Below are 25,863 nucleotides of genomic sequence, written 5' to 3'. Positions count from 1 at the left end.
GGATGGTATTGGCAGAGCTGGAGAGGGATGTGGATGGTATTGGCAGAGCTGGAGAGGGAGGTAGATGGTATTGGCAGAGCTGGAGATGGATGTGGATGGTATTGGCACAGCTGGAGAGGGAAGTAGATGGTATTGGCAGAGCTGGAGAGGGATGTGGATGGTATTGGCAGAGCTGGAGAGGGAAGTAGATGGTATTGGCAGAGCTGGAGAGGGATATGGATGGTATTGGCAGAGCTGGAGAGGGAGGTAGATGGTATTGGCAGAGCTGGAGAGGGAAGTAGATGGTATTGGCAGAGCTGGCGAGGGAGTTAGATGGTATTGTCGGAACTTAAAAACAACTCAAGTTCAGCATCAGCATGATATTAGTTGAAAATTATGTAGTTTTTATGTCCGCATCATGTTATTTGCTGCTGAGAATGTTATGATGGGACACAATTTTTTATCAACTCAACCCGGGTTTTTTCTGTTATGCAAAATAAATTCTTACCCCCTCTCTCTCGTCATACCAAAAGGGACATTTTACGTCCGCAGTCATCGGTAACATAAATATCTTAGAGTTACCTCCCCGTTAGAGGGCGTGGTGAAGTAGAAACCTTTTCCTTCCGTGTTGGATGAGAATTTTCTTCCTGTCAAAACATATATAAAATAGTTTAAATATCCTTCATTCTGTCCAAAATGGATAGAAGAGGAAGTCAAGATTATGTTGATACACCATCAGCACGGTCGAAAACACAGAGCTCCGATTCTATTTCCACATCTGAGCGTTCTGTCTCCATGCCTAACGAGTCCCCAAGTAGCAGTTCTAAGGAAAGTGCGGGGTCACCGTCCAAATCATTATGTTCCTCGACATCCACGTCTTCGGAGAATGTCCCAACAGCACAGGAGATGAAGGTAAGTTTATGACACGCGAAAATATGTATGTATTTTCTGCAGGAATACCTTTCTTGAGAGGGTACTGAATGGACTCGTCACTTTGCTGGTAGCGTGCCATCATACCCTGACGGACGGGGGTTGGTTATAATATCAACCATTGGTTTATCCGGCCCATGCTTGATTGTTTACAGGTCTCTGTCATATTGCCATAATATTAATGAGTGGCAGCGTTAAACAACAAACAAACTTTACTCATGTGACAATATTTCACGTCTACCTGGGTATACTTCAAAACATCAGGTACCAGAAGATGTAAGTGTACTGTGTCAAAAAGTATTATCCTTGCTAGGGCTGGGACGGGTATGTTGGGTACTCGAGTCGGGTGGGGACTGAGAAGGACCTGGGTACCCACAGAACTACCCGGACCCGTGGTTGGTCATGTGATATATTGTTTAATGACAAAAGTGATCTTGAACTACATTGTATATCGTTACACCACAAGTCACTAATGTTGGCATTTCTTTCTGACAATGCACCCAGACGTTTATATGTTTGATTAAAGATATAACTTCAGTCAACTTCAGTGTATGCATGAACAGGTTGTTCTATACGTGTATCTAAATACATTTTGTCCAGGGCTACAGTCAATCTATTCCCAATCGGACATTTTGTACCTATCTCTTGAGACCTACAGCGGGCATCGGGGTAGGGTCGGGTAATAGGTGGGTGGGTACCCGGGTAGTAAATTTGACTCGTCCCAGCCCTAATCTTTGCGTACTGTGTTTACAACAACTATTTAAGATCTATTTCTGATTTTGTGTCTCAAAGCAATCCCAATACGCTAAGATTAGGTCTTACCTTTTAGAACTTTTCTTACTGTTTACACATGAATGGTCAAATGACAATGTCTTGTTAATAATAATGTCTTGAGGATAATGCTTAGCCGAGTGCCATGTTGTTACCGTCACATGATTTTGAGCCCCTCGATTACAGTCAAGTTAAAAATATCTGCACAACATGATCAGTCACTTGACATTACACACTGGAAGTTTACAAACAGCAACCGATACATCATTGGTGCATAAAATTGTTCTCCTGGAAAATTTTCCATCAGATCAAGTTTGATTAAAATGTGCATTTGTGATAAAAAGTAAGTTTTTAGGTATGTTTTCATTAAATATCAAATATCTTACCTTGTGTAGCTTACTTCTAAACATAAATCCAGCGGCAAGTTGCAAACACTTGGATGTCTTCATTGGGCTTTGAAGAATCTACTTTGATTACGATTATGTCATTGAAGGGAAATAACACTCAATGTTTGAAAGTATTGAAATATGGATCAGGTTTTTCTTCACGGATTCACAATTGCTTATTATGGACTATAGTTTCGATTGGTTTGACTTGTGTTCGACGTTATTCTCGCTACACGAAGCAACTGCTATTGTAGGACTGAAGAAGGAAAGGCTGCATTATGGATATCATAACAAAGGATATACAATAAAGAGCTGCAGCCAAACTTCTACTAACATTTGTTTCTGTTGTTGATTAATTCATGTATGTATGTATGCGACTTGTATGCGAAGTAAAAAAACTACATACAATCCCTTCGGAGAATTCAGGTAATCGAACAGGTGATAATAAACTTGGTCAATAAAAATATGAAATGGGAGATAACTTATCACTAGACATGATGATTTAACATTTAAATTGTATTTGCTGTTCTGCTAGGCATTGTTTTGTATGCAGAAATAATGATTACCGTGAGTAATTTCTCGTAAACCAAGCCGGAAATAGCAATCAGCTGTACACACATTTTCTAGCAATATACCAGTAATTTGGTTAAAAAATACCCAATAATATAACTTCAAAGAATTTTTATGCAATGATCGAATGAATTGTATCTGAAACTAATATTTTATCACAGAAACTATATTCCAATTTCGCGTCTTTCATCTTTTTAGTTGCAGCCTTTACTTAATATATATTTTAAATAAATAATATTAAACCATAAGTGTAGTATTTTGGAACAGCTGATTGCTATTGATTGCTATTTGGTTCACAATGAACATTTTGATCAGTCACCCCTGTCTTTCTGCATTCTTGCTGCAGCACATAAATGAAAACAAAATACAGATATCTTAATTACAACTGACAATAGTTTTATGTATATTATTAGGCAGTTACCTTGTTCGAGAAATGTATCCGTCAATATTCACGTAAAAGCAGAATATCCCAACTATCTGAAGGTTTTCAAAGAAACTTATTTGATGTCACGTGTCTTTGTAACAATCTAATATTTTAAAATATAGATGGCTTTTCGGGATGTTATAACTTGTGTTTGTCTCTCAGCAATAAGTTTGTTTCAGGTGTTTCACATAGTTGTCATATGTCTCTACGTTCATGATGTCCACGGTTCTTAAAAAATAAACCCATTGAGTTAGAACTTAGATAACAATGAGCAATCATATAACATATCACATATTAACAGCTAATCCTTTGAACATAGTATGATGTTTTTATAGCAATCACATATTAACAGCTAATCTTTTGAACATAGTATGAAGTTTTTACAGGTGCGGCCATGCCCATACGTGGGTGTATTCTGTCTGCTTTAGTAAATCAACTTTTATAAACACTTACTTTTGATAAATCCACTGTGTTGTTTGATAATAATTGTTACTTTTTCAAAGCCATTGCTGCTGGACTGAAAAAGTTCTGCTTTGTCATGACTGATGATAGGCATGCCCTCACTAATGGTACAATATCAGGGCACTTGTAAACATGGTAAAGTATGGTGCCAATGAATTCTGAATAATTGCCTCCTTTATAGAACTGTGCTATGGAAGAAGTACATTAATGAATGCATCTTTCCTAATTTCAGGTTTTCAAAGATACCACCAAGTTTGGTCAAAGTGATGAACCTCCATTGCTGGAAGGAGAAAAAATCCATGGGCGAGGTAAACATCAGCCAATATTCCTTATCATTCTGCAGTGATGTAAAAAATATTTTTAGATCACCTGACTGAAAAGTGAAGTGAGCTTATGTCATAGCATGTTGATCATTGTTGTCACTGTAGTTGTAAAAAGCATCTCCGAACAAACCACTGGACTAATGAATCTGAACCTTCACAAGCCTGTTTCCACCAATGATGACATTTAAATTTGTTCAAGAGGTTCAAATCCGAATTTCAATATGGCCACTATGGCATCCATATTGAAAATCTACCAAGGTCATAAAAGCCATATTGAAAACTTATTCGTGGCTATTATTCAGGCAATATTCCTTATCTTTCTGTAGTGATGTAACTAATATTTTTAGATCACCTGACTGAAAAGTGAAGTGAGCTTATCAGCATCTCCTAAGAAACCACTGGACCTATGAAGCTATTATTCAGCCATTTTTGTTTTAACAGCAATGAAATGTTTAGTTTATTAGGAGTGGGACTCAATACTTATGTTATTCCTAGTTAACCTTGTTTTTATGTTTGTGTTTCAACCAAGTTCCAATCTCATTAAAATCAGATCTTAGTTCTCGCTACCGCTAAACAAAGATCTGAGGACATCCCGTTACGAACTTTGATTGACCAATGGAATGACTGACGAGAAGTCGACACTAGCCAATCAGAAGGCAGCTTACTCATGCTTTACGGCACTAATTTCAAATTGGCAACTACGCTTCGAAACATATTTTGACATATTCTCGATTAAAAATTTGAAACCTGAACAAAAGAACATTCTGGAATGGCTAATAGATGGTCTAGATTGTAAGGATTCAGTCGTTAACCCCATAACTATCGTTCGGAATACCCTGTGTAAAAAGTTTTCGGGGTTGCGTGATAAGAAATCACATTCCAACTGTCACTTTCATGATCTGGTAAGCGACGCTCTGATTGGTCGGATGAAAGGTCGTTGTGATGTGACCCCTAATTAGATGTCTTCAGATCTTTGTTTAGTGGTAGCCAGAACTAAGATCTGATTTTAAGATTGACCAAGTTCTTAAATTCTGTCAAAAATCTAGTTTTAGCTGTGTTCTCCTCTGAACATGCTGAATTGCCAGACTGGGGAAGCTGAACATTGGCATGTGTGTTTCTTCTTTCCGTGTTCAAATCTGTAGAATTTAGTGTCATTTTTTTATCCTCAGTATTTGTGTAGAAAATATTTGAATTTTCAATGCTGTCTTTTGTATAGTGTCTGTCTTTGTTGACATTTCCAACTGTTGACCATGTTGACAGGACTCATCCAGGTGAGCTCCAGTCATGTTGATACATTTTTTTCAGGTGAAATCAACATTGGTATATGTGAGTCACAGTCTGTGCCCAAAAGCTTTGCGTCCACTAGCCTGTAATTGGCTCTTAGGAGTAGTGTAATTTTCAGTACTTTTTAGTGTTGCCATGACCCATGAAGATCCGGGGTAGAATATGTCTTCAGTAACCCATGCTTGCCGTAAAAAGGCAACTATGCTTGCCGTAAGAGGCGACTAAGGCGATCGGGTGGTCAGGCTCGCTGACTTGGTTGATGCATGTCATCAGGTCCCAATTGCGTAGATCGAAGCTCACGATGTCAGTCACTAGATTGTCTGATCCAGACTCGATTTTTTCCAGACAGCCATCATATAGCTGGAATATTGCTGAGTGCAGCATTAAACAACAAACAAACAAACTAGTTTTTTTTATTGGCTGATCTTTTTAGACTGAACAGAATTTTACCAAACTGGGGCTTCAGACTAGTGGTTAGAGTCGCAGACTGGCATCTCATTGATGCAGATGCTCATGTTCCAGGCATCATACATAAGACACCATTACATTTATTCAAAGATTCATGACCCATTTGGATTCAGGATTAGAATGCTGGTCGTAAGACTTCGAGGACATTAATGGGTCAGGTGGTCAGGCATGGTTACATGGTAGAAAGCATGTTATTGTAGCCTGACAACATGGATTGTTGTTCATGATAGCAATCACTGGATCTTTTGCTCCAGACTCGATTATTAAAACCCATCGTCACATACATGGAATATTGCTGAGTGCGTTGTTAAACAATAAACAAACAACAACAAAGATTCATGATTGTCATATTGCCCTGGTTGTTAATATGCTCATGATGTCAATCACTGGATTGTCTGTGTCCAGACTCGATTATTTACAGACCGCCGTCATACAGCTGGAATATTGCTGAATGCGGCGTTAAACAAAAAAACAAAAAACAAATCATATGGACACACAGCTTAAAGATTTTGTGGTTGAACAAACTGAATTTCAGCTTTGGGCCTGGGACATTTTTTTGATTATTTGGAACATGTTGATGAGTACAAGTACAATCTAACAGCTGGAATGTAATCAATTTGATTTGGAACATGTTGACGAGATACAAGTACAATCTAACAGCTGGAATGTAATTGATTTGATCAATAAATATCCAACTTATGGTGTTGCCATGCATGGTTGCACCTGTGTTATTGGGATGTATTTGTACAGAATTGAGAGCACTGTCATTGACAATTTGTTTCAATATAGTCATAATGAGTTGTATCCATATACTTTATTAATTTGCAAAATGTGAATAGTGATATGAATTAAGAGTATTTACATTGTCAAATTCAGTTCTGGTATCAAACAAATAGCGTGTTGTTCGTCAGCCTTTAGGCCTTTGATAGAATGTGCCATGTCTGATAGCCATGTTAAGTGGTCTTCAGGTTATGCACGAAGCTAATGGTATTTAACATGAAATATCCAGTCTGTTGTGCCAATAGTCCCAGCCCGAATATTTTAAGATTTCTTTTTGTCAAGCAACTTCAGCTTACAATAGGGGGCACGGATGGCCCAGCGTTCTAAGGCGCCGCAATACGCTGTGCAGTGTTAGGTCCCTTGTGCACGCCAGAAAGCTTTGATCGTGGATTCGAATCACGGTTTGGCCTGTTTATGTTTCTAGGTTTGTCAGCACCATGTCAGCATCGTGGGTTTCAGTGGTAAACGTCTGAGACCTGCATCTCTTCGGGCTTTCCTCCCACATCAAGCTGACTCGCTGTAATATAACTTGAATACTGTTCAAAGCGGTATTAAACCAAACTCACTAACCAGTTCACTCAGCTTATAATATCTGGTGAAAAATACACCCTAAGAAATGTTTTGGCTAACAGACTGAAAGTTTTATGGAACACTCTGAATATATAACAAGTGTTCCCACTGACAACTCTCAAAATTACCAGTCCTCCCTAATTTTTGACGGTCCCAAGTTACAACAAATAAAAACGTGTGAAAATTACCTGGTTTTAATTCTTTCAACATCATGTTCAATGCAATGACCTCATCTCAGAAGTAACTTAGTTAGATCTACACGTCATTCACACAAAGATCAGTCATAATTTTCTCTTTTCTTTTTGAATATTTCAATACTAAGTCGCTACAAATATATATTTAACCTCAAAACAAAGCATAATGTTATTTCCTTGCAACAAACCATGATGGTAACAGACAAGCTGACTTTATTCCAAAAATATACTCATATGAATATTGTGGATGCTTTGTTCTATAACAAAGATATATAAAGTATGTTATTTGCCAGTCCACAGGGACTGGCAGTCACATGAATTTCCTGTTACAAGCATAATTTCACTGGTAAAAAATGGTAATTACCGGTAAACAGTAACACTATACACGCTCCCTGACTTTCGCCACAAATCCAGAGCCACAAGTCTAGTAATATTCTGTTCAGCCTGTCAAGCTCAGCTAATTATCATGATAATATGGTCCATATAATAACACTCAAATCTACTGAGAATGACACTAAGATTTAAGTTCCGCAATCTGATGGATATTTCAATATTTAATAATAACAATTTGTAATCCAACCAAAGCATATCCTTACAACAGCCGAAATGTTTTCTGGAGAGGACAACCTGATTGTATTTAAAGGGAATATGCCAGTATTATTTTTTCACTGTTTTTTCAACTAATTTTCACTGTTTTTGTCCAGTTCATATGTTTTTCTTATGAATACCCTAGTGTGCTATTATAGACATGCCACATTTAATGCAATGTTGAATTTTTGGAAATAATTAGATAAGTAATTTAAGTGTAAATTTGGATATTTTTCTCCAGTTTTGACGAAAATATTGTAGGTGGATCTGTAATCCAACCAATAGGAAAATGATGCCCAACCAAAAAATGATGTACAGGGTGTTTTTGACAATGTATAAAGTCATGGTTATGTTTTGTGTGTTTCAGGCTATGATGTGACCTATCTATGTCCCTACAGTGGGCCAGGGAGAGGCACACTGACTGTCACCAACTACAAACTCTACTTCAAGAGTTCAGAAAGAGTAAGTCACACAGATATATTGAACATTAAAAAATGACAGTCTGTTACTGAGTTTTATTACCCACGTGGTTAAGATACAGGTGGTAAGATACTAAATCCGTATGTCACATGTGTGTGGTACAAGGTTGACCTTGTTTTATTCGTTTTGATTGGATAACCGTGACCTCTGTCACACCGGGACTACTTTTTTCATTCATAAAAAATCGCGAGACATCATTCATTTTGCAATTATAAGGCAGAACTGAAGCAATCTCATGTGAGCAAGGGATATTAACAAACACTTTATTAAACCAAACAAGATAGCCACACACATCAAATTCGGTTTGCATCCTATATGAGTTATGCATTGAGCTTCCACAGACATTATATAATGGAGCTATATCCATTTACAATTTTCGACTACCGTTCAATAGTCTGAGCGTCCCCATGAGCGTGACGCAACCGACCACTGTCGCAATTTCCAATTTGATTTAACGTAAAAGGATAAGCGTGGATAATGAAGTCAGTTTAATCTATCTGGACAGATATCTAGACTTACTTGGCATGATCCGGTTGTGCCATCAGTGTCCTCTTCGAAGGGAATTTTGTGGCATTGTTTCGGGAGTTGTTTGTTCAGGACTGCACAACCAAATCACTCAAAGTGAACATTTCCTATACAAATCATTCGAAAGCTGCGTCAAATACCATAGAAAGTCCACTCATTTCGTAAAAATGGTATCTTACGAGAATGAGTGTAGTATTCTCTTTAGGTCAGAGTCTTTTTATTTCTTAGTTGTGTTTGGAAAAGCTTGTTTGGTACGTGGGAGACAAAAAAAAATGAAAAGACATTTCCGATTATTCTTTTGTAATTGTTCTCTGCACAGTGTCTGTTAACTGGTCTTGTCAATCCCTTTATTTGTATTATATGCACGTTATTGTGAAAGCCAACATGTAAGTTTTCATTCAGCAGAATAAAAACAATAGTGCTTGGTAGATTTGTTTTCCCACTTTCCATATGTATAGAGTTAGTGGATATGGAAACTAATAAAACCAATTTTACCTTGGTTTGAAGTTCAAATATTTACATACATGTATTATAATAATGTTACAACCAAGAAGAATTTGTTTCTTGTGGTAATTGTCTGTTTAGGCATCATTTTAGGCAAAGGTGTCCTAGTTATAAAAGATGCTGTAGTTTAAAGTGCAGAGTTGTCTCCCTTAGTTTAGCAAGGGGGCGGTCGGGTAGCCTAGTGGTTAAAGCGTTCGCTTGTCATGCCGAAGACCTGGGTTTGATTCCTGACATGGGTACAATGTGTGAAGCCCATTTCTGGTGTCCCCTGTTGTGTTATTGCTGGAATATTCCGAAAAGCTGTGTAAAACCAATGTTACAATACTCACTCACTCACTCACTCACTCACTCACTCACTCACTCACTCACTCACTCACTCACTCACTCACTCACTCACTCACTCACTCACTCACTCACTCGTTGACCAAGGATCTTGTCATGAGTTTGAATCTCAGATAAACCCTGATAATGATCTTTGGTATGTCAGAAACACCTGAACTAGATGGCATTAAGGGGCTATAAGGTTGGCTCGGAGTCAGTATACTGCATCTGAGTGGGGTATCCATGTTAAACCTGCAGGATGGTATCTCAGTGAGCTAGCAATGGAATCGTGATGAAACCAGTATAAATCTGTTGTACAAGCAGCCACATACGTGCCGCAGTTTTAAGACCTGGGATGCCAAACTTATTAGGGAATGTCCTCAGGATTCGCAAGTGTTTTGACCAATGTAAATGTCTGCTTTTAAACTTATCCTATCTCAGACTAAGCATTTCTTCCTTCTTCTTTCAATCCTTCTGTGGAAACATGCTTGATAAAAAATTCCCCTGAGCACATCCCAGCATAATGGCCACCACCCAAACAAATAGGTCACGCGCTGTGATCCCGTTCATAGCGACCAACACGACATGATCGCATGACACCCCTGCCACATCATTCTCTTTCTCATCGCCATATGATGGAGACGTGTACTGAGTTCTTAAGGAATACATTTTCTCTTTTTTGTTGGATTTCCCTTCAGTATCATATTAACTTTACGTTAGTAACTTGTGGGAGAATAGGTTCCAAGTATGAAAATCGCCAAGCTTGTCTCAAGTGCAGATAAACTTCCTCCACTTCGGATCCTCATGATCTCTGTTGTGATTTCTGATCTCTTTTTGAGTTCGATCCACTGTTTAGGTAGTGTTACAGAATATTTCATTTGTATCACTTTTTAGCACAAGCTTCCTCGTGTAATCTCACGGTTGTAGTCTATACAGGCTAGGGTATCTGCACCCCACTGTCCAACCGTGCATTAAATGCATACTGTGAGAAAGGATAAGTTTAAAAATTTGTAAATTCTACATTAAATTGTTTATATTTATATACTATATAGGCTATATGCCCTCCCGACCATCCCCACATCACCGCTCCTCTAGCCTGTTAGCTCTAATAAAGAGAATGATATGGGAGGGGTAGTCATGTGATCATGTCGTGTCGGTCGCTATGCACATGATTACAGGTGGTGACAATGGTGATGCTGGGATGTATTTGGGTGAGCTGTTTTTAGAAGCTGGAAACTTTGTTTAAGGCTGTTTCCACAGAAGGATTGAAAGAAGAAGGAAGAAATGCTTATTGTGAGATAGGATAAATATATAAATATACAATTTAATGTAAAATTTACAATTCTGACAAATCTAAGGGAGGGAGAATGCAAGGACATGAGGCACAGTTATGACAAACTATGTATTATGAGATCACTCCTATCATTTTGATGTTTCTTCCAGGAGCCTCCCCTTATCCTTGACGTGCCGCTGTGTGTCATCAGTCGTGTGGAGAAGATAGGGGGCGTCTCCAGCAGGGGAGAGAACTCTTATGGCATTGATATTCTATGCAAGGTAAGTAGAAATCTTGAACAATGTTGAAAGGTTAGTAAAAAGCAAAAACATGTACAATTAAAACTGTGTTAGAAATTTAATTACAGGAAATCAAATTCAAGTAAATTGGTAATTGGAGCATTGCAGGCATCTTTTTATTAACTTTTGAAATAAGATTTCTGTTAATTGAAATAAATAAAATTCTAAGGAAATGATGCCGGATTCGTTGGTTAATATGTGTTGGAAGTAATGGAGGTCACGCTAGTTATGTCAGACCTTCACAGTGTTGATCTGGTCCAGATTTTGTGTCATATATAATATTCTCTTTTCAGGATGTAAGAAATCTCCGTTTTGCCCACAAACAAGAAAACCACTCTAGACGTCAGGTGTTTGAGAAAATTCAACAGTATGCATTCCCCGTGACTAACAAACTGGTATGTGTTCAGCGATAGTGACTGATTTCTTTGCGCAGGGATGAAACACAGTTTATACTTTGACATAAAACCAGAGCAGAACGCTCATATGTTTAATAGGATCATGTTGGAAGCTTGAATCTTCAGTCATTGCTTATAATTGTACTGTTCTCAGACCCGTGAAGATCCGGGGTAGAATAGGTCTTCAGCAACCCATGCTTGCTGTAAAAAGGGAATATGCTTATCGTAAGAGGGGACTAACTGGATCAAGTGGTCGGCCTCACCAACTTGGTTGATGCATGTCATCATATCTCAATTGCGTGGATTGATAATGTCAATCACTTACTTGATGACTACCTTTAAGGAACCTTCACCTTGTCCTTTTTGTTTTTTGCAGCCATTCTTTGCCTTTGACTTCAAAGAGGACTATGGTATTGATGGATGGAGAGTCTATGATGCTGTGATGGAGCTGAAACGACAGGTTAGTGGGATTAGCAGTTATTACCAAGTAGAGGCTCAAGTTCCAGATATTGTCGCTCATGTTTATCTCAGGAAATGGTTACATAACTTTCTGATATGGTTTCTTTCCATTGCAGGGTTTGCCGACAGAGAGTTGGAAGATTGTTCGACTGAATGAAACATTTGAGCTCTGTGACTCTTACCCTGCCATTGTAAGTTTATTGTTAACAGATGCATGTTTTGTGCTGCTTCATGTAACCATGGTAACATGCTAGTTCAGAGGAAAATGACCTAGAAATGACACAGCTGTTACAGGGAGATTTAAGTAATCTTAATTGACTGGTTTTGTGTTTAAAAATTTGATAGATTTTTTCAAAGTGAATAATCTTTTTCATATGATGGCCAGTGTTGTCCATACAATAAACCGATCCAATAATTAGGCAGATTAATATGCAAATTAGGTCTCCGAGCGGGAACTACTTTTAAGCTCCTTATGTCAATGCAATGTCAGCTTGATCAGTATGTTATTGGCTCATGTTCCCAGTATGTTAATATAGGGGTTTCCAGATGTGGGGATGTTTCTGTAAACACACATTGCTGTAAATCAGTTGGCACTATATGATAATAGAATGGTTCACTCAAAGATTGTATTCATACACAATTTTCTGAAGATACTTCAATGAGTAAAAGTACATCAAATCATGGATTATTTGGACTGTCAAGTCAGCAGCTTTGATGACGTCCCACCTGTCAATATAACACGACAATCCATGATCAATATGCCTGTTCGATAACAGGTGTCGTTTAAAAACCATGGAGTTTTGATGAAAGCTAATCTTGTCCAATAAGGTGTATATCTCTGTGCAGGTTGATTCACCTAGGCAAAGCAAATATTTCCTAAAAAAACAAAACAGAAATAGAGGCTATCTGGCTTTTGTTGTCCAGTAAGGGCAGACTTTTTTTGATTGGGGGGGGTATATATTTTTTACCAAGGAATTCAGAACTAAAACTTAAAACATTCCAATTTCAAATATCTTTTTTTTTATCTTTGAAAGGCATTTAGAAGTGATTCACATAAGGATGAGAATATATGGATGTCACCTTCTTTATTATGAGGAACACAATGTTTCGGAGTATATGCTTACTCCTTCATTGGGTGAATGAAGGAGTAAGCATATACTCAGAAACGTTGTGTTCCTCATCATGCTCATAATAAAGAAGTTGACATCCATATATTCTCATCCTTATCATTTTTTGATTTACTAAAAATGTTAAGTAGGTATAGAAAACAAAGTACGAGTGGGAGGGATAGGGATAGAAGCAACCAATGCCTTGGCTCAATTGGCTATTAATTATATTATTATATTTTTATTATTTATATTGAAAGTGACGCTAAATGAGTTGATTTTCCCATTTTATTTTTTCTAGTCGGCTGAATAAAAAACAAACACCTCTTTTCATTTATTGATATTTTCACATTTCAATTTTTTGAGAATGCAGATTTTAAAACCAAGTTTTAAGAAAAGTTTAACATGTTTATCTCATTGAGGATTTGATTGAGTTGATATTAAAATTTCATATTTGTCATTGGAGGATATAAGCAGAAAAGCCAACTTTCTAGTTATAATATCATATATGTATCTTATGAATATTATTCTTAAGGGATTAATGTCATTGAGGCAGTCTCAGTAGTTCTGGCATGAAGTGCTTCTTCACTTTACTTTATTTACGGGGCGGTTGGGTAGCCTAGTGGTTAAAGCATTCGCTTGTCACGCCGAAGACCCTGGTTCAATTCCCGACATGGGTACATTGTGTGAAGCCCCTTTCTGGTGTTCCCCGCCGTGATATTGCTGGAATATTGCTAAAAGCGGCGTAAAACCATACTCACTCACTCACTTTATTTACTGTTGTTTCAGATAGATATCGCTTCTCGTCGCATTGTGATGTTTATATATGATGTATCTTGGTGTTTTATATGTGTACAATATACATACTCTTACATTCCTCCTCCACCAGATTGCCATGCCTACAGCAGCTAATGATGAAGACATTCGTGCTGTAGCTAATTTCCGTACCCGAGGGAGAATGCCAGTGAGTGACCTCCCTTTATCAGTTTATTTTTGCATGTTACTCACGCTCTCATCTGTTCAGACGTTTACAACCTAGGCAAGATCTGTACATATTGTTTGTGAGATTTCTTGAATGTCAAGCTCCTGATGTATTTGTATTGAGTACAGTGTGAGTAATGGAGGAGGCAGTTATGTGATCAACAACTTTTTATGAGATTTCCTGTATGGCAACCTCCCTATGTCTTTCTATGGTATATGAGTACACTCTGAGTTGACATGGTGACTCCTGGCTACAGATTCTGTCCTGGATCCACCCCGAGAGCCAGGCCACCATCACACGCTCCAGTCAGCCCATGGTGGGCGTGGCTGGCAAGAGGAACAAGGAGGATGAGAGGTACATCCAGATGATCATGGACGCCAACGCCCAGTCACACAAACTCTTCATCATGGATGCTCGACCCAGTGTCAATGCTGTAGCTAACAAGGTATCTGTGTCTGTTCCCTCATTGTGAGTGAGTGAGTGGGTCAATGCTGTAGCTAACAAGGTATCTGTGTCCGTTCCCTCATTGTGAGTGAGTGAGTGAGTGAGTGAGTGGGTCAATGCTGCAGCTAACAAGGTATCTGTGTGTCTGTTCCCTCATTGTGAGTGAGTGAGTGGGTTTGAGTGAGTGAGTGAGTCAATGCTGTAGCTAACAAGGTATCTGTGTCTATTCCCTCAAAGAGAGTGAGTGAGTGAGTGGGTTTGAGTGAGTGAGTGAGTGAGTCAATGCTGTAGCTAACAAGGTATCTGTGTGTCTGTTCCCTCATTGTGAGTGAGTGAGTGGGTTTGAGTGAGTGAGTGAGTCAATGCTGTAGCTAACAAGGTATCTGTGTGTCCGTTCCCTCATTGTGAGTGAGTGAGTGAGTGAGTGGGTCAATGCTGTAGCTAACAAGGTATCTGTGTCCGTTCCCGCATTGTGAGTGAGTGAGTAGGTCAATGCTGTAGCTAACAAGGTATCTGTGTCCGTTCCCTCATTGTGAGTGAGTGAGTGAGTGAGTGGGTCAATGCTGTAGCTAACAAGGTATCTGTGTGTCCGTTCCCTCATTGTGAGTGAGTGAGTGAGTGAGTGGGTCAATGCTGTAGCTAACAAGGTATCTGTGTCCGTTCCCGCATTGTGAGTGAGTGAGTAGGTCAATGCTGTAGCTAACAAGGTATCTGTGTCCGTTCCCGCATTGTGAGTGAGTGAGTGAGTGAGTGGGTTTGAGTGAGTGAGTGAGTCAATGCTGTAGCTAACAAGGTATCTGTGTGTCCGTTCCCTCATTGTGAGTGAGTGAGTGAGTGAGTGGGTCAATGCTGTAGCTAACAAGGTATCTGTGTCCGTTCCCGCATTGTGAGTGAGTGAGTAGGTCAATGCTGTAGCTAACAAGGTATCTGTGTCCGTTCCCGCATTGTGAGTGAGTGAGTGAGTGAGTGGGTCAATGCTGCAGCTAACAAGGTATCTGTTTGTCTGTTCCCTCATTGTGAGTGGTGAGTGAGTGGGTTTGAGTGAGTGAGTGAGTGAGTGAGTCAATGCTGTAGCTAACAAGGTATCTGTGTCCGTTCCCTTATTGTGAGTGAGTGAGTTGGTGTTGAATGAGTGTATGAGTGAGTTGGTGAGAGGGGTTCATTTCACTGACAAACATACAGCTGTCTCACTCTGTATTTTCATTGCAATTGTTGTTGTTCCCAGGCCAAGGGAGGAGGCTACGAGAATGAAGACGCTTATCAGAATGCAGAGCTGAGTTTCCTGGACATCCACAACATCCATGTGATGAGAGAAAGGTATGTCACACCGGATCGTACCATAACCTATGTTCACCCCAATTATTTTTCTGGGTTTGTCAGCACCATACCCATACTCTAGGGTTCCACAAAGTAGTAGGGGTGAAACGATACAGGAAGGTCAAGATACGTTACTTATCACCATACGTAAATTACGATACAATATGTATCACAATACGCATATTTATGTCAAATCAATGTCTTGTCTTGACCATAAATATTTCAGAGAAAGTTCAAAAGGAGTACCAGCTATAGACACATATGTTTGACTGAAAAATGTGCTGGGGGGTCATTAAATGAGTAGTAAGTAATTTATTTTAGCAAGTGTATCGTCTTGTATCGATACAGTCAAAAATGTATTGTATTTTATCGTCACATGAAAACTCATAATGCACCGGTGCATTGATGCATCGTTTCATCCCTACAAAGTGTTAAACGTCTGAGACCTGCATCATTTTGGGCTTTCCTCCCACATCAAGCTGACAAGCCGTGATATAACTGGAATAATGTTCAAAGCTGTGTGTAACCAAACTCAGCCCTTTCAGATTTCTTGTCCTCTGACCGGCTAGAGCAAACGAGATTACACAGTTCATTATGCAATGGTTAATACCAAGGCTCCGCAATATGTCCTCCAAAATACATCCGTATGCCTCTTTGCTGTGCCTTGTCATCAAGTAGCTGAAAATTCTTATTAGTCAATGTGTCAGTGTCAGGTTCTTGTTTTGTCGTATCTTCAGACTGGTCTTAATCGTATATGAATTTTTTCTACAGTTTACGTAAGTTGAAGGAGGTGTGTTTCCCCACCATAGATGAGGCTCATTGGTTGTCTAATATAGAGTCAACACACTGGCTAGAGCATATCAAGGTGAGATCATCATCATCATCATCATCATCATCATCATCATCATCTTCTGTTTATTGAAATCGACCTGCTCTTATATTTTGTATAGAAACACACACTTTTTGGTTATTTCCATAAAAACATGTTATTTTATTTGTTTAACATGTTTAGTCAAGTTTCAGTAGTTTGTGCATAAGTCGTATTGCATGTATAAAAGTGTGCAAGAAGATAGAAATATGTAAAAAGAGCTGTTCTTTTTCAACTTCACACACACAAAAATATCAAACAATTTAAGAAAAACATAAACACCATTTTTTAAATTGCTTTAGAAATCTGAAACTTTTACTTCATAAATTTTATCATTTCCATTTACGGAATTTTGATTAATTGAGTTTAGTTTTTATTGTAAATAGCTTCACTTTTTGTCTGCAGCAAATTCTGGCCGGTGCTGTCAGGATCGCCGATAAAGTTGAGAGCAATAAAACCTCGGTGCTGGTGCACTGTAGTGATGGCTGGGACAGAACTGCGCAGGTGACCTCTAGTTGTACATGCAGTCTTGCCACAGATGATTTGACCATTGTCCTAGAAGCTTGTTCCACAAATTGGTCTCGGTTCTGAGATGGTGTAACTCAAATACCTATACCATACACTGTAACTCAAATACCCATGCCTCAGATCTATGATAGGCTTAGTGCTGTGACTACTGTAACTCCAATATCTACACACCTGAGAACTGTGATAGTCTTGGTGCTGCTACTAGTGTTAGAACTGAGACCCTGGTGGACTAGGCCTAACCATGACATGTGTGGTGTTTTGTGGAACGAGACCTTGACCCAGGTTGACTCGGTCCAACCACAACATGTGTGTTGTTTTTGTAGACTGAGACACAGGTCAACTAGGCCTAACCATGACGTGTGTTGCTTTTGTGGACTCAAACCTCGCCTCGGTCTCACCACGACATGTGTGTTGCTTTTGTAGACTGAGACACAGGTCAACTAGGCCTAACCATGACGTGTGTTGCTTTTGTGGACTCAAACCCTGCCTCAGTCTCACCATGTCATGTGTGTTGCTTTTGTAGACTGAGACACAGGTCAACTAGGCCTAACCATGACGTGTGTTGCTTTTGTGGACACAAACCTCGCCTCGGTCTCACCACGACATGTGTGTTGCTTTTGTAGACTGAGACACAGGTCAACTAGGCCTAACCATGACGTGTGTTGCTTTTGTGGACACAAACCTCGCCTCGGTCTCACCACGACATGTGTGTTGCTTTTGTAGACTGAGACACAGGTCAACTAGGCCTAACCATGACGTGTGTTGCTTTTGTGGACACAAACCTCGCCTCGGACTCACTATGACATGTGTGTTGCTTTTGTGGACTGAGACACAGGTCAACTAGGCCTAACCATGACGTGTATTGCTTTTGTGGACTCAAACCTTGCCTCGGTCTCGCCACGACATGTGTGTTGCTTTTGTGGACTGAGACACAGGTCAACTAGGCCTAACCATGACGTGTGTTGCTTTTGTGGACTCAAACCTTGCCTCGGTCTCGCCACGACATGTGTGTTGCTTTTGTGGACTGAGACACAGGTCAACTAGGCCTAACCATGACGTGTGTTGCTTTTGTGGACTCAAACCTTGCCTCGGTCTCGCCACGACATGTGTGTTGCTTTTGTGGACTGAGACACAGGTCAACTAGGCCTAACCATGACGTGTGTTGCTTTTGTGGACACAAACCCTGCCTCAGTCTCACCATGTCATGTGTGTTGCTTTTGTAGACTGAGACACAGGTCAACTAGGCCTAACCATGACGTGTGTTGCTTTTGTGGACTCAAACCTTGCCTCGGTCTCGCCACGACATGTGTGTTGCTTTTGTGGACTGAGACACAGGTCAACTAGGCCTAACCATGACGTGTGTTGCTTTTGTGGACACAAACCCTGCCTCAGTCTCACCATGTCATGTGTGTTGCTTTTGTAGACTGAGACACAGGTCAACTAGGCCTAACCATGACGTGTGTTGCTTTTGTGGACACAAACCCTGCCTCAGTCTCACCATGTCATGTGTGTTGCTTTTGTAGACTGAGACACAGGTCAACTAGGTCTAACCATAACATGTGTTGCTTTTGTGGACTCAAACCCTGCCTCAGTCTCACCATGTCGTGTGTTGCTTTTGTTGACTGAGACACAGGTCAACTAGGTCTAACCATAACGTGTGTTGCTTTTGTGGACTCAAACCTCGCCTCGGTCTCACCACGACATGTGTGTTGCTTTTGTAGACTGAGACACAGGTCAACTGGGTCTAACCATGACGTGTGTTGCTTTTGTGGACAAAAACCTCGCCTCGGTCTCACCACGACATGTGTGTTGCTTTTGTAGACTGAGACACAGGTCAACTGGGTCTAACCATGACGTGTGTTGCTTTTGTGGACATAAACCTCGCCTCGGTCTCACCACGACATGTGTGTTGCTCTTATAGATTGAGACACAGGTCAACTAGGTCTAACCACGATGTTTGTGTTACAGCTGACGGGGCTGTCGATGCTGATGCTGGACCCATACTACCGCACAGTGCTGGGCTTCGAAGTGCTCATTGAGAAGGAGTGGATCAGTGCAGGACACAAGTTTGCCCAGGTAGGTGCAGCTGATGTGTGTCTAGTATCTCTTCAACAGAACTTATCTGTTTATCAAGCATATGTCTGCCAATGTTCACTTCACTATATACAGGAGGGAGTCGGGTAGCCTACTGGTTAAAGCGTTCGGTCATGACGCCAAAGACCTGGGTTCGATTCCCGACATGGGTACAATGTGTGAATCCCATTTCTGGTGTCCCCCACCGTGATATTGCTGAAATATTGCTAAACCCATACTCACTCACTCATTGATTATATAGATGATGTGTTGATGTTGACATTTGATGTATAAAAACAATTATGTGAAATGGTCGGGACTGATACCAGCCATTTATTAAGTCTGTAAGTCCACATAGTTATTTAGCTCACTTGTATCATGTTTATTCATATGTCATGGCCTGCTTGGCTGCCATATTTAACAGCTCTTTCTGTCCATTCCTCAGCCATTGTTAAAAGGGGCAGACGGGTAGCCTAGTGGTTAAAGCGTTTGCTCGTCACGCCAAAGACCCGGGTTTGATTCCCGATATGGATACAATGTGTGAAGCCCAGTTCTGGTGTCCCCCGCCGTGATATTGCTGGAATATTGCTAAAAGCGGCGTAAAACCATACTCATCCATCCATCCATTGTTAAAAAATGTAATCAAATTTGACTCAACGAGGCTTTGGACAAAAGGACAGACCATTTAATATTCTGGGGGAGGGGGCTTCGATTTTGTTTTGAGACCAGATATTTTTTCAGCTGCAGCTGCAAAACCAGATGTTTTTTAAATAAAATTATGAGCAGAAATAGTTTTTCTTCTGAAAAACACATTTCAACAATGTAATTTTGGTGGCAGACAATTAATTTTTCCAACAATGAGAAGCATAGTTATTGTGCTCAAGAATTTCTGAGCACTTTCTGTTTTTGTTGATGAGATCGTTGGCTCCCAGAATATCAAATTGTTGGCCCCTAAGAGGGTCCAGACTGACAGGATCAAGGGAGCAGTGTTTAACTGTATGTTGTCAAGTTGGAATCCTGTGTCTGTTGCAGCGAGTTGGTCATGGGGAAGACAAGCACTCGGACGCTGACAGGTCACCTGTGTTCCTGCAGTTCATCGACTGTGTCTGGCAGATGACACAACAGGTAAACACTGTAGCCTGGAGCAGGGATAGAGATAGCACGGAAACACTGCTAGTACTGCACCGTCTCCGTGGTCTAGAGGTAGAGTGTATGCCTGGAGAGCGGAAGGTCTGGGGTTCGATCCCCTGCTATGTCATACCAAAAGATGTTAAAAGATGGTACTTGTTGTTACCCTGTCTGGCACTCGGCATTAAGGGGCTAAAACATGACTGGTCGGCTCAGAGTCAGTACACTGTGTCTGAGTCGGGTATTCATGTTAAACTGCAGCATAGTGTCTCAGTGGGTTAGCACTATGAATCGGCATTAGTCCGGACTAGTACACAGACACACACACACACACACACACACACACACACACACACACACACACACACACACACACACACACACACACACACAGACACACACACACACACACACACACACACACACACACACACACACACACACACACACACACACACACACACACACGTGCATGCACATCGCTATATAAGTTCAATAATCTTGGATGCGACTTTAAACCCCATTTCACCTCACTTCACCTCACTTCACCTCACTTCACCTCACCTCACCTCACTACTAGTACATTGATTAAACGCCCAGGCTTTTATTTACGCTTGGACTTTCTTTACACCTGGCTTTTAATCTCAAATTAAGTACTGGAGAGAATTCCATGTATAAAAACAACCCGGCCTTCAATTGAGACCCAATCGTTTATTCAAGGCCCTGCGTTTAAGTGGAACCCAGCATTTAATTGAGGAAATATGGTAATAAATGATAGGATATTGACCAAATCGGGGTACAGCTTGAAAATTTGCATTGCCACTTCAGGTGACTTTTGTTTCTTGCTAAAGAGTTCACATTAGAATCATACCCCTCCATCCTCTCGATTTTTTAACAAGATGTCTCGTAAATACATATTTGATGTCATCACGGGCATCGATGAGCACTTCCTGATCACGATCATGGAGTACCTCTACAGCCGCTAAAACATTATTATCTGTTTCTAGTTCCCAAACGCATTTGAGTTCAATGAGCACTTCCTGATCACGATAATGGACCACCTGTACAGCCGCTATAACATTATTATCTGTTTCTAGTTCCCCAACGCGTTTGAGTTCAATGAACACTTCCTGATCACGATCATGGACCACCTGTACAGCTGTCTGTTTGGAACCTTCCTCTACAACTGCGAGCAACAGCGTCACAAGGAGGTGAGGACAGTCGTCCAGAGATGTTTCAGTCACCATTAAGGCTGCTGCCATGCTAGACATTTTCTTTAACATAGTTTTAGAAACAAATGATGATTTGAACATGTTGAAATGTGAAAAGGGTGATGAGTGTGTGTTTGAGTACAACATGGTAGGTGTGCTTCCACCTTGCTTAATGGCTGACAACATTCATATCCTACATATTTTGCAATTTTATTTTAATGACAATTTTGATAATTTAAAGATTGTTTTTAATACCAGTTTTTTATCATGATTATTTAATGTTTTATTGCGAAAAATCAAATGGATCAGACGCATGTGACACACTTACGAGGCCTTCACCTAAACACATTTCATAATGATGTGTATATACACCAGTATGGAGACAAATAATCACAGATTTGTGCTTTCTGTAACCACGGCAACATTGTGGAATGAATTTTTCAGAAGTGAACTCTAGTTGGAACTCTGATAATGAATTGTTTTGGTTCCTGCTATTGGGTGAGTGAACACTATAGTGACAACAGTGTAGTTGTAACCTTGTGTTGACTGTTGTAACAGGGGGTGAAGGAGAACACGCTGTCACTGTGGTCCTTCATCAACTGCCAGCTGGAAGAGTTCACCAACCCGTTGTACGCCGCCTACCTCCACCAACATGTGCTGTTCCCTGTCGCCAGTCTTCGCCGCATACAGCTGTGGACGGGGTACTACTGCCGCTGGAACCCTCGCATGAGGCCACAGGTAGGCCATCCTTATTGCTCCTGCAGGTTATCCTTGTTGCCCCTGTAGGCCATCCTTGTTGCCCTTTAAGTTCACCCTTGTGCCCCTGTAGGTTATCCTTGTTGCCCCTGTAGGCCATCCTTGTGTCCCTTTAGGTTATCCTTGTTGCCACTGTAGGCCATCCTTGTTGCCCCTTTAGGTCACCCTCGTGTCCCTTTAGGTTATCCTTGTTGCCCCTGTTGGCCATCGTTGTTGCTCCTGTAGGCTATCCTTGTTGCCCCTTTAGGTCACCCTTGTGTCCCTTTAGGTTATCCTTGTTGCCCCTGTTGGCCATCATTGTTGCTCCTGTAGGCTATCCTTGTTACCCCTTTAGGTTATCGTTGTTGCCCCTGTAGGCCATCCTTGTTGCCCCTGTAGGTTATCGTTGTTGCCCTGTAGGTCATCCTGGTTGCCCCTGAAGGTCCCCCTTCTGCCCCTCTAGGTTATCCTTTTTGCCCCTGTAGGCCATCCTTGTTACCCCTGTAGGTTATCCTTGTTACCCCTGTAGGTTATCGCTCCGGCAGGTTATCGTTGTCCATCCTGCCTTGTCCTGTAGGTGCCCTTGGCCACTTTATTGTTTTCTCAAATTTCCTAAAACCCCTTCTTATTTTGCTTAAATAATCATTGAGGACATATTCAGGATAGTGAGATAAACTGACATAACTCAGGTATCAATGTATTTCTAGCCAATGGCTATGGGTAGAAAGTGTATGTGTTGTCAGTCTTAGCCTGGGTGTAACAGTCATGTTTCATTTATCTAACAGGAACCACTTCACCTCCGTAACCGAGAGCTGCTGGTTCTGAAGACCCAGCTACAAAAGAAGATAGAGGAACTACAGAAAGAACTAGAGAACAAAAATGCCCGAGCAACTCTCCAGCCATCCCCAGCCCGAGTGTCCTCCCCTGTGACAGTCTAGGGCCCTGTAGAGACCCTGCCTTGGTGGAAGGAGTCATTAGGACAGATGTCGCTATGCCCAGGAGACATGGAGAAGAGAGATTGATGTCCCTGGAAGTTTAGCTGGTTGTGCAGGATAGACGAGTGTTACCTCTTTGTCACATCTTAGGGAGACACTGGTCATGAGTTTGTGAGGAACAAAGAGATGTCCTTTTGTTACACTTCTAAGAAGCCATGAGGATGAATTTGATCCAGATGAAAGCAGAAATTGTATTGTCACTGTCTTCACGAGGCACTTTGATGCAGGGAGGTTGATTGTCCCTCTGGCTAATGTAGACTTCTCATGAACTATACAAGTAAAGATCATGCCAGTATCTCTGGAACAAGATCAGATGGTCCATGAACAGCCACAGGGTGGAGACCATTGAAAGGGTTTTTCAAGAGTTAGGTCTGTCGAATACAAATTATAATATGATGTGTGCAATGGATGGTCTCTATGAATGTGGCATCACAACAGAGTTGAATGATACAAGCCCTGAAACCTTGTCGTCATATCGGCCATGTGTTCTAACAATATTCATATTTAACATAAATCACTGTTTTCATGATTTATTGTCTCAACAAGTGTTGGATGATCACTATGTTCATGGAGACAAACATGGATCAAACTGTAAATATAAAATGTGTCATTTAGAGCCTGGTAACAATGGTTAGTTTTTTCCTAGTGGTTAAAATGTCTGTTACCTACTGTGCAGAGTTGCGTCCCTTATCAAGGATCTGATACATGGGATTGGAACCATTATGATCCTTGATCTGTCAGAACCTGCACACATCTACAACCTGCATCAGTCTATGGCCCCACTGTAAGCTGACAGGCCATGATATGACTGAAATACTGTTGAATGGTCAGTCAGTCCAACACACTCGCTTCCAATGTGAGACTGCCTCTGTGGTCTAGTGGATAGAGCATCTGCCCAGAGAGTGGATGTTGGTGGTTCAATCCCCAGACATGTCATACCAAGATATAAAGATGGTACTTGTTGTTACCCTGCCTGGTGCTCGGCATTAAGGGGCTAAAACAAGGATTGGTTGGCTCAGTGTCAGTATAATGTGTCAGAGTGGGGTATTCATGTTAAAACGGGGACACGGGTGGCCCAGTCGTCTAAGGCGCCGCGATTCGCTGTGCAGAGTTGCGTCCCTTAGGCACCCCAGAAACCTATGATTGTGGGTTCGAATCCCGATTCGCCCCGATTATGTTTCTAGGTTTTTCAGCACCATACCCGTGTTCGTGGGTTTCACCGAAGTGGTAAACGTCTAAGACCTGCATCACTTCGAGCTTTCCTCCCACATTAGGCTGACACGCCCCGATATAACTGGAATACTGTTAAAAGCGGCGTTAAATCCAACTCACACACTCACTCACTCATGTTAAAACTGTGGCAAGGTGTACCGACGGGCTGGCACTATAAAAGAGATGCAATAATCTTGAACGCAACGTTAAATGCGATGTTTGACCTCACCTCACCACTTCTTATATATCCGAGTACCGTTGTGGTCCGAGTGATGAAATACTTGTTAAGATGGAATACCTGCAAGGCAGCCCTGCATTTATGACAAAGCTGCCTTTCCTCATGCTGTGTGTGTAACAGTTAATTAACATTTCAATTTTGGTCCCAGCCCTGCCAATTTCAGCTACTTTTCATACAAAATACAGAGGCTGAGATGACAATGTTTTCTGATCACTCAGTTCTGAGACAAGGTCTAGAGAAAGACTTGGGTTCGATTCCCCACATGGGTACAATTTGTGGAGCCCATTTCTGGTGTCCCCTGCCGTGATATTGCTGGAATTTTGCTAAAGGCGGCGTAAAACAATACTCAATCAATCACTCACTCACTTGCAGATAGAACAGTGGGGTATCCTGGTAATGTAAATGTTTGCATGTCATGGGGAAGACCTTGCTTTGTATCCCTGACATATACAATGTGTGAAATCCTGATGTCCCTGCCATGTGCTGAAATATTGCTAGAAACAGCATTAACTAAACTCAGCCTTGAGTGAGACAGCTGAATGTGAACCCTATTGTATATATGTGTACAGACTGAGTACCTGAATTACAAATTTCATAACCATATTTGTTAATTTATGATTTCATTTGATTAGATTATTTTATCATTGTTGTCAATATTTAACAAGATGTCATTTTAGTCATGAATCGTTTTGTACAAAATGTTACCTACAGGATATTTCCTAGTGCAATCATCATGAATAAATTCTGCATTCTCATTTCATCTTTGTGTTCATATTCATGTGACTGCCTCCGTGGTCTAATGGTAGAGCGTCCGCCCGGAGAGCGGAAGGTCCGGGGTTTGATCCCCAGCCGCGTCCGCCCGGAGAGCGGAAGGTCCAGGGTTCGATCCCCAGCCGCGTCATACCAAAAGACGTTAAAAGATGGTACTTGTTGTTAGCCTGTCTGGCGCTTGGCATTAAGGGGCTAAAGCAAGGACTGGTCGGCTTGGAGTCAGTATACTGTGTCTGAGTGGGGTATTCATGTTAAACAGCGGCATGGTAT

At 40.8% G+C, this 25,863-nt stretch overlaps 1 protein-coding gene across 1 annotated transcript; it reads left to right on the top strand.

Annotated features, from left to right (window-relative positions):
- Positions 1-577: 577 nt before the first annotated feature.
- Positions 578-24,448, top strand: LOC124132650 (myotubularin-related protein 2-like). Its single transcript, XM_046496658.2, has 17 exons — positions 578-891; positions 3,755-3,830; positions 8,097-8,191; positions 11,003-11,113; positions 11,425-11,526; positions 11,903-11,986; positions 12,102-12,176; positions 13,981-14,055; positions 14,330-14,518; positions 15,743-15,834; positions 16,606-16,699; positions 17,108-17,206; positions 19,199-19,306; positions 20,336-20,428; positions 21,529-21,642; positions 22,201-22,380; positions 23,163-24,448. Exons 1-17 carry the CDS (start codon positions 676-678, stop codon positions 23,313-23,315), a joined length of 1,956 nt encoding a protein of 651 aa, XP_046352614.1. The 5' UTR covers positions 578-675; the 3' UTR covers positions 23,316-24,448.
- Positions 24,449-25,863: the final 1,415 nt, after the last annotated feature.

This window comes from Haliotis rufescens, unplaced genomic scaffold (assembly GCF_023055435.1).
Source record: "Haliotis rufescens isolate VD_foot unplaced genomic scaffold, xgHalRufe1.0.p SCAF_7, whole genome shotgun sequence".
Taxonomy (NCBI): domain Eukaryota; kingdom Metazoa; phylum Mollusca; class Gastropoda; order Lepetellida; family Haliotidae; genus Haliotis; species Haliotis rufescens.
Note: the sequence above shows the minus strand (reverse complement) of the source record. Positions and strands in the feature narration are given on the sequence as shown.

Bases quoted from the DNA above. Each gene is read 5' to 3' on its own strand.
- LOC124132650 (XM_046496658.2), top strand. From the start codon at position 676: ATGGATAGAAGAGGAAGTCAAGATTATGTTGATACACCATCAGCACGG. The intron at 15,835-16,605 runs GTATGTCACACC...TTTTTTCTACAG, and splicing joins ATCCATGTGATGAGAGAAAG to TTTACGTAAGTTGAAGGAGG. The intron at 22,381-23,162 runs GTAGGCCATCCT...TTTATCTAACAG, and splicing joins ACCCTCGCATGAGGCCACAG to GAACCACTTCACCTCCGTAA.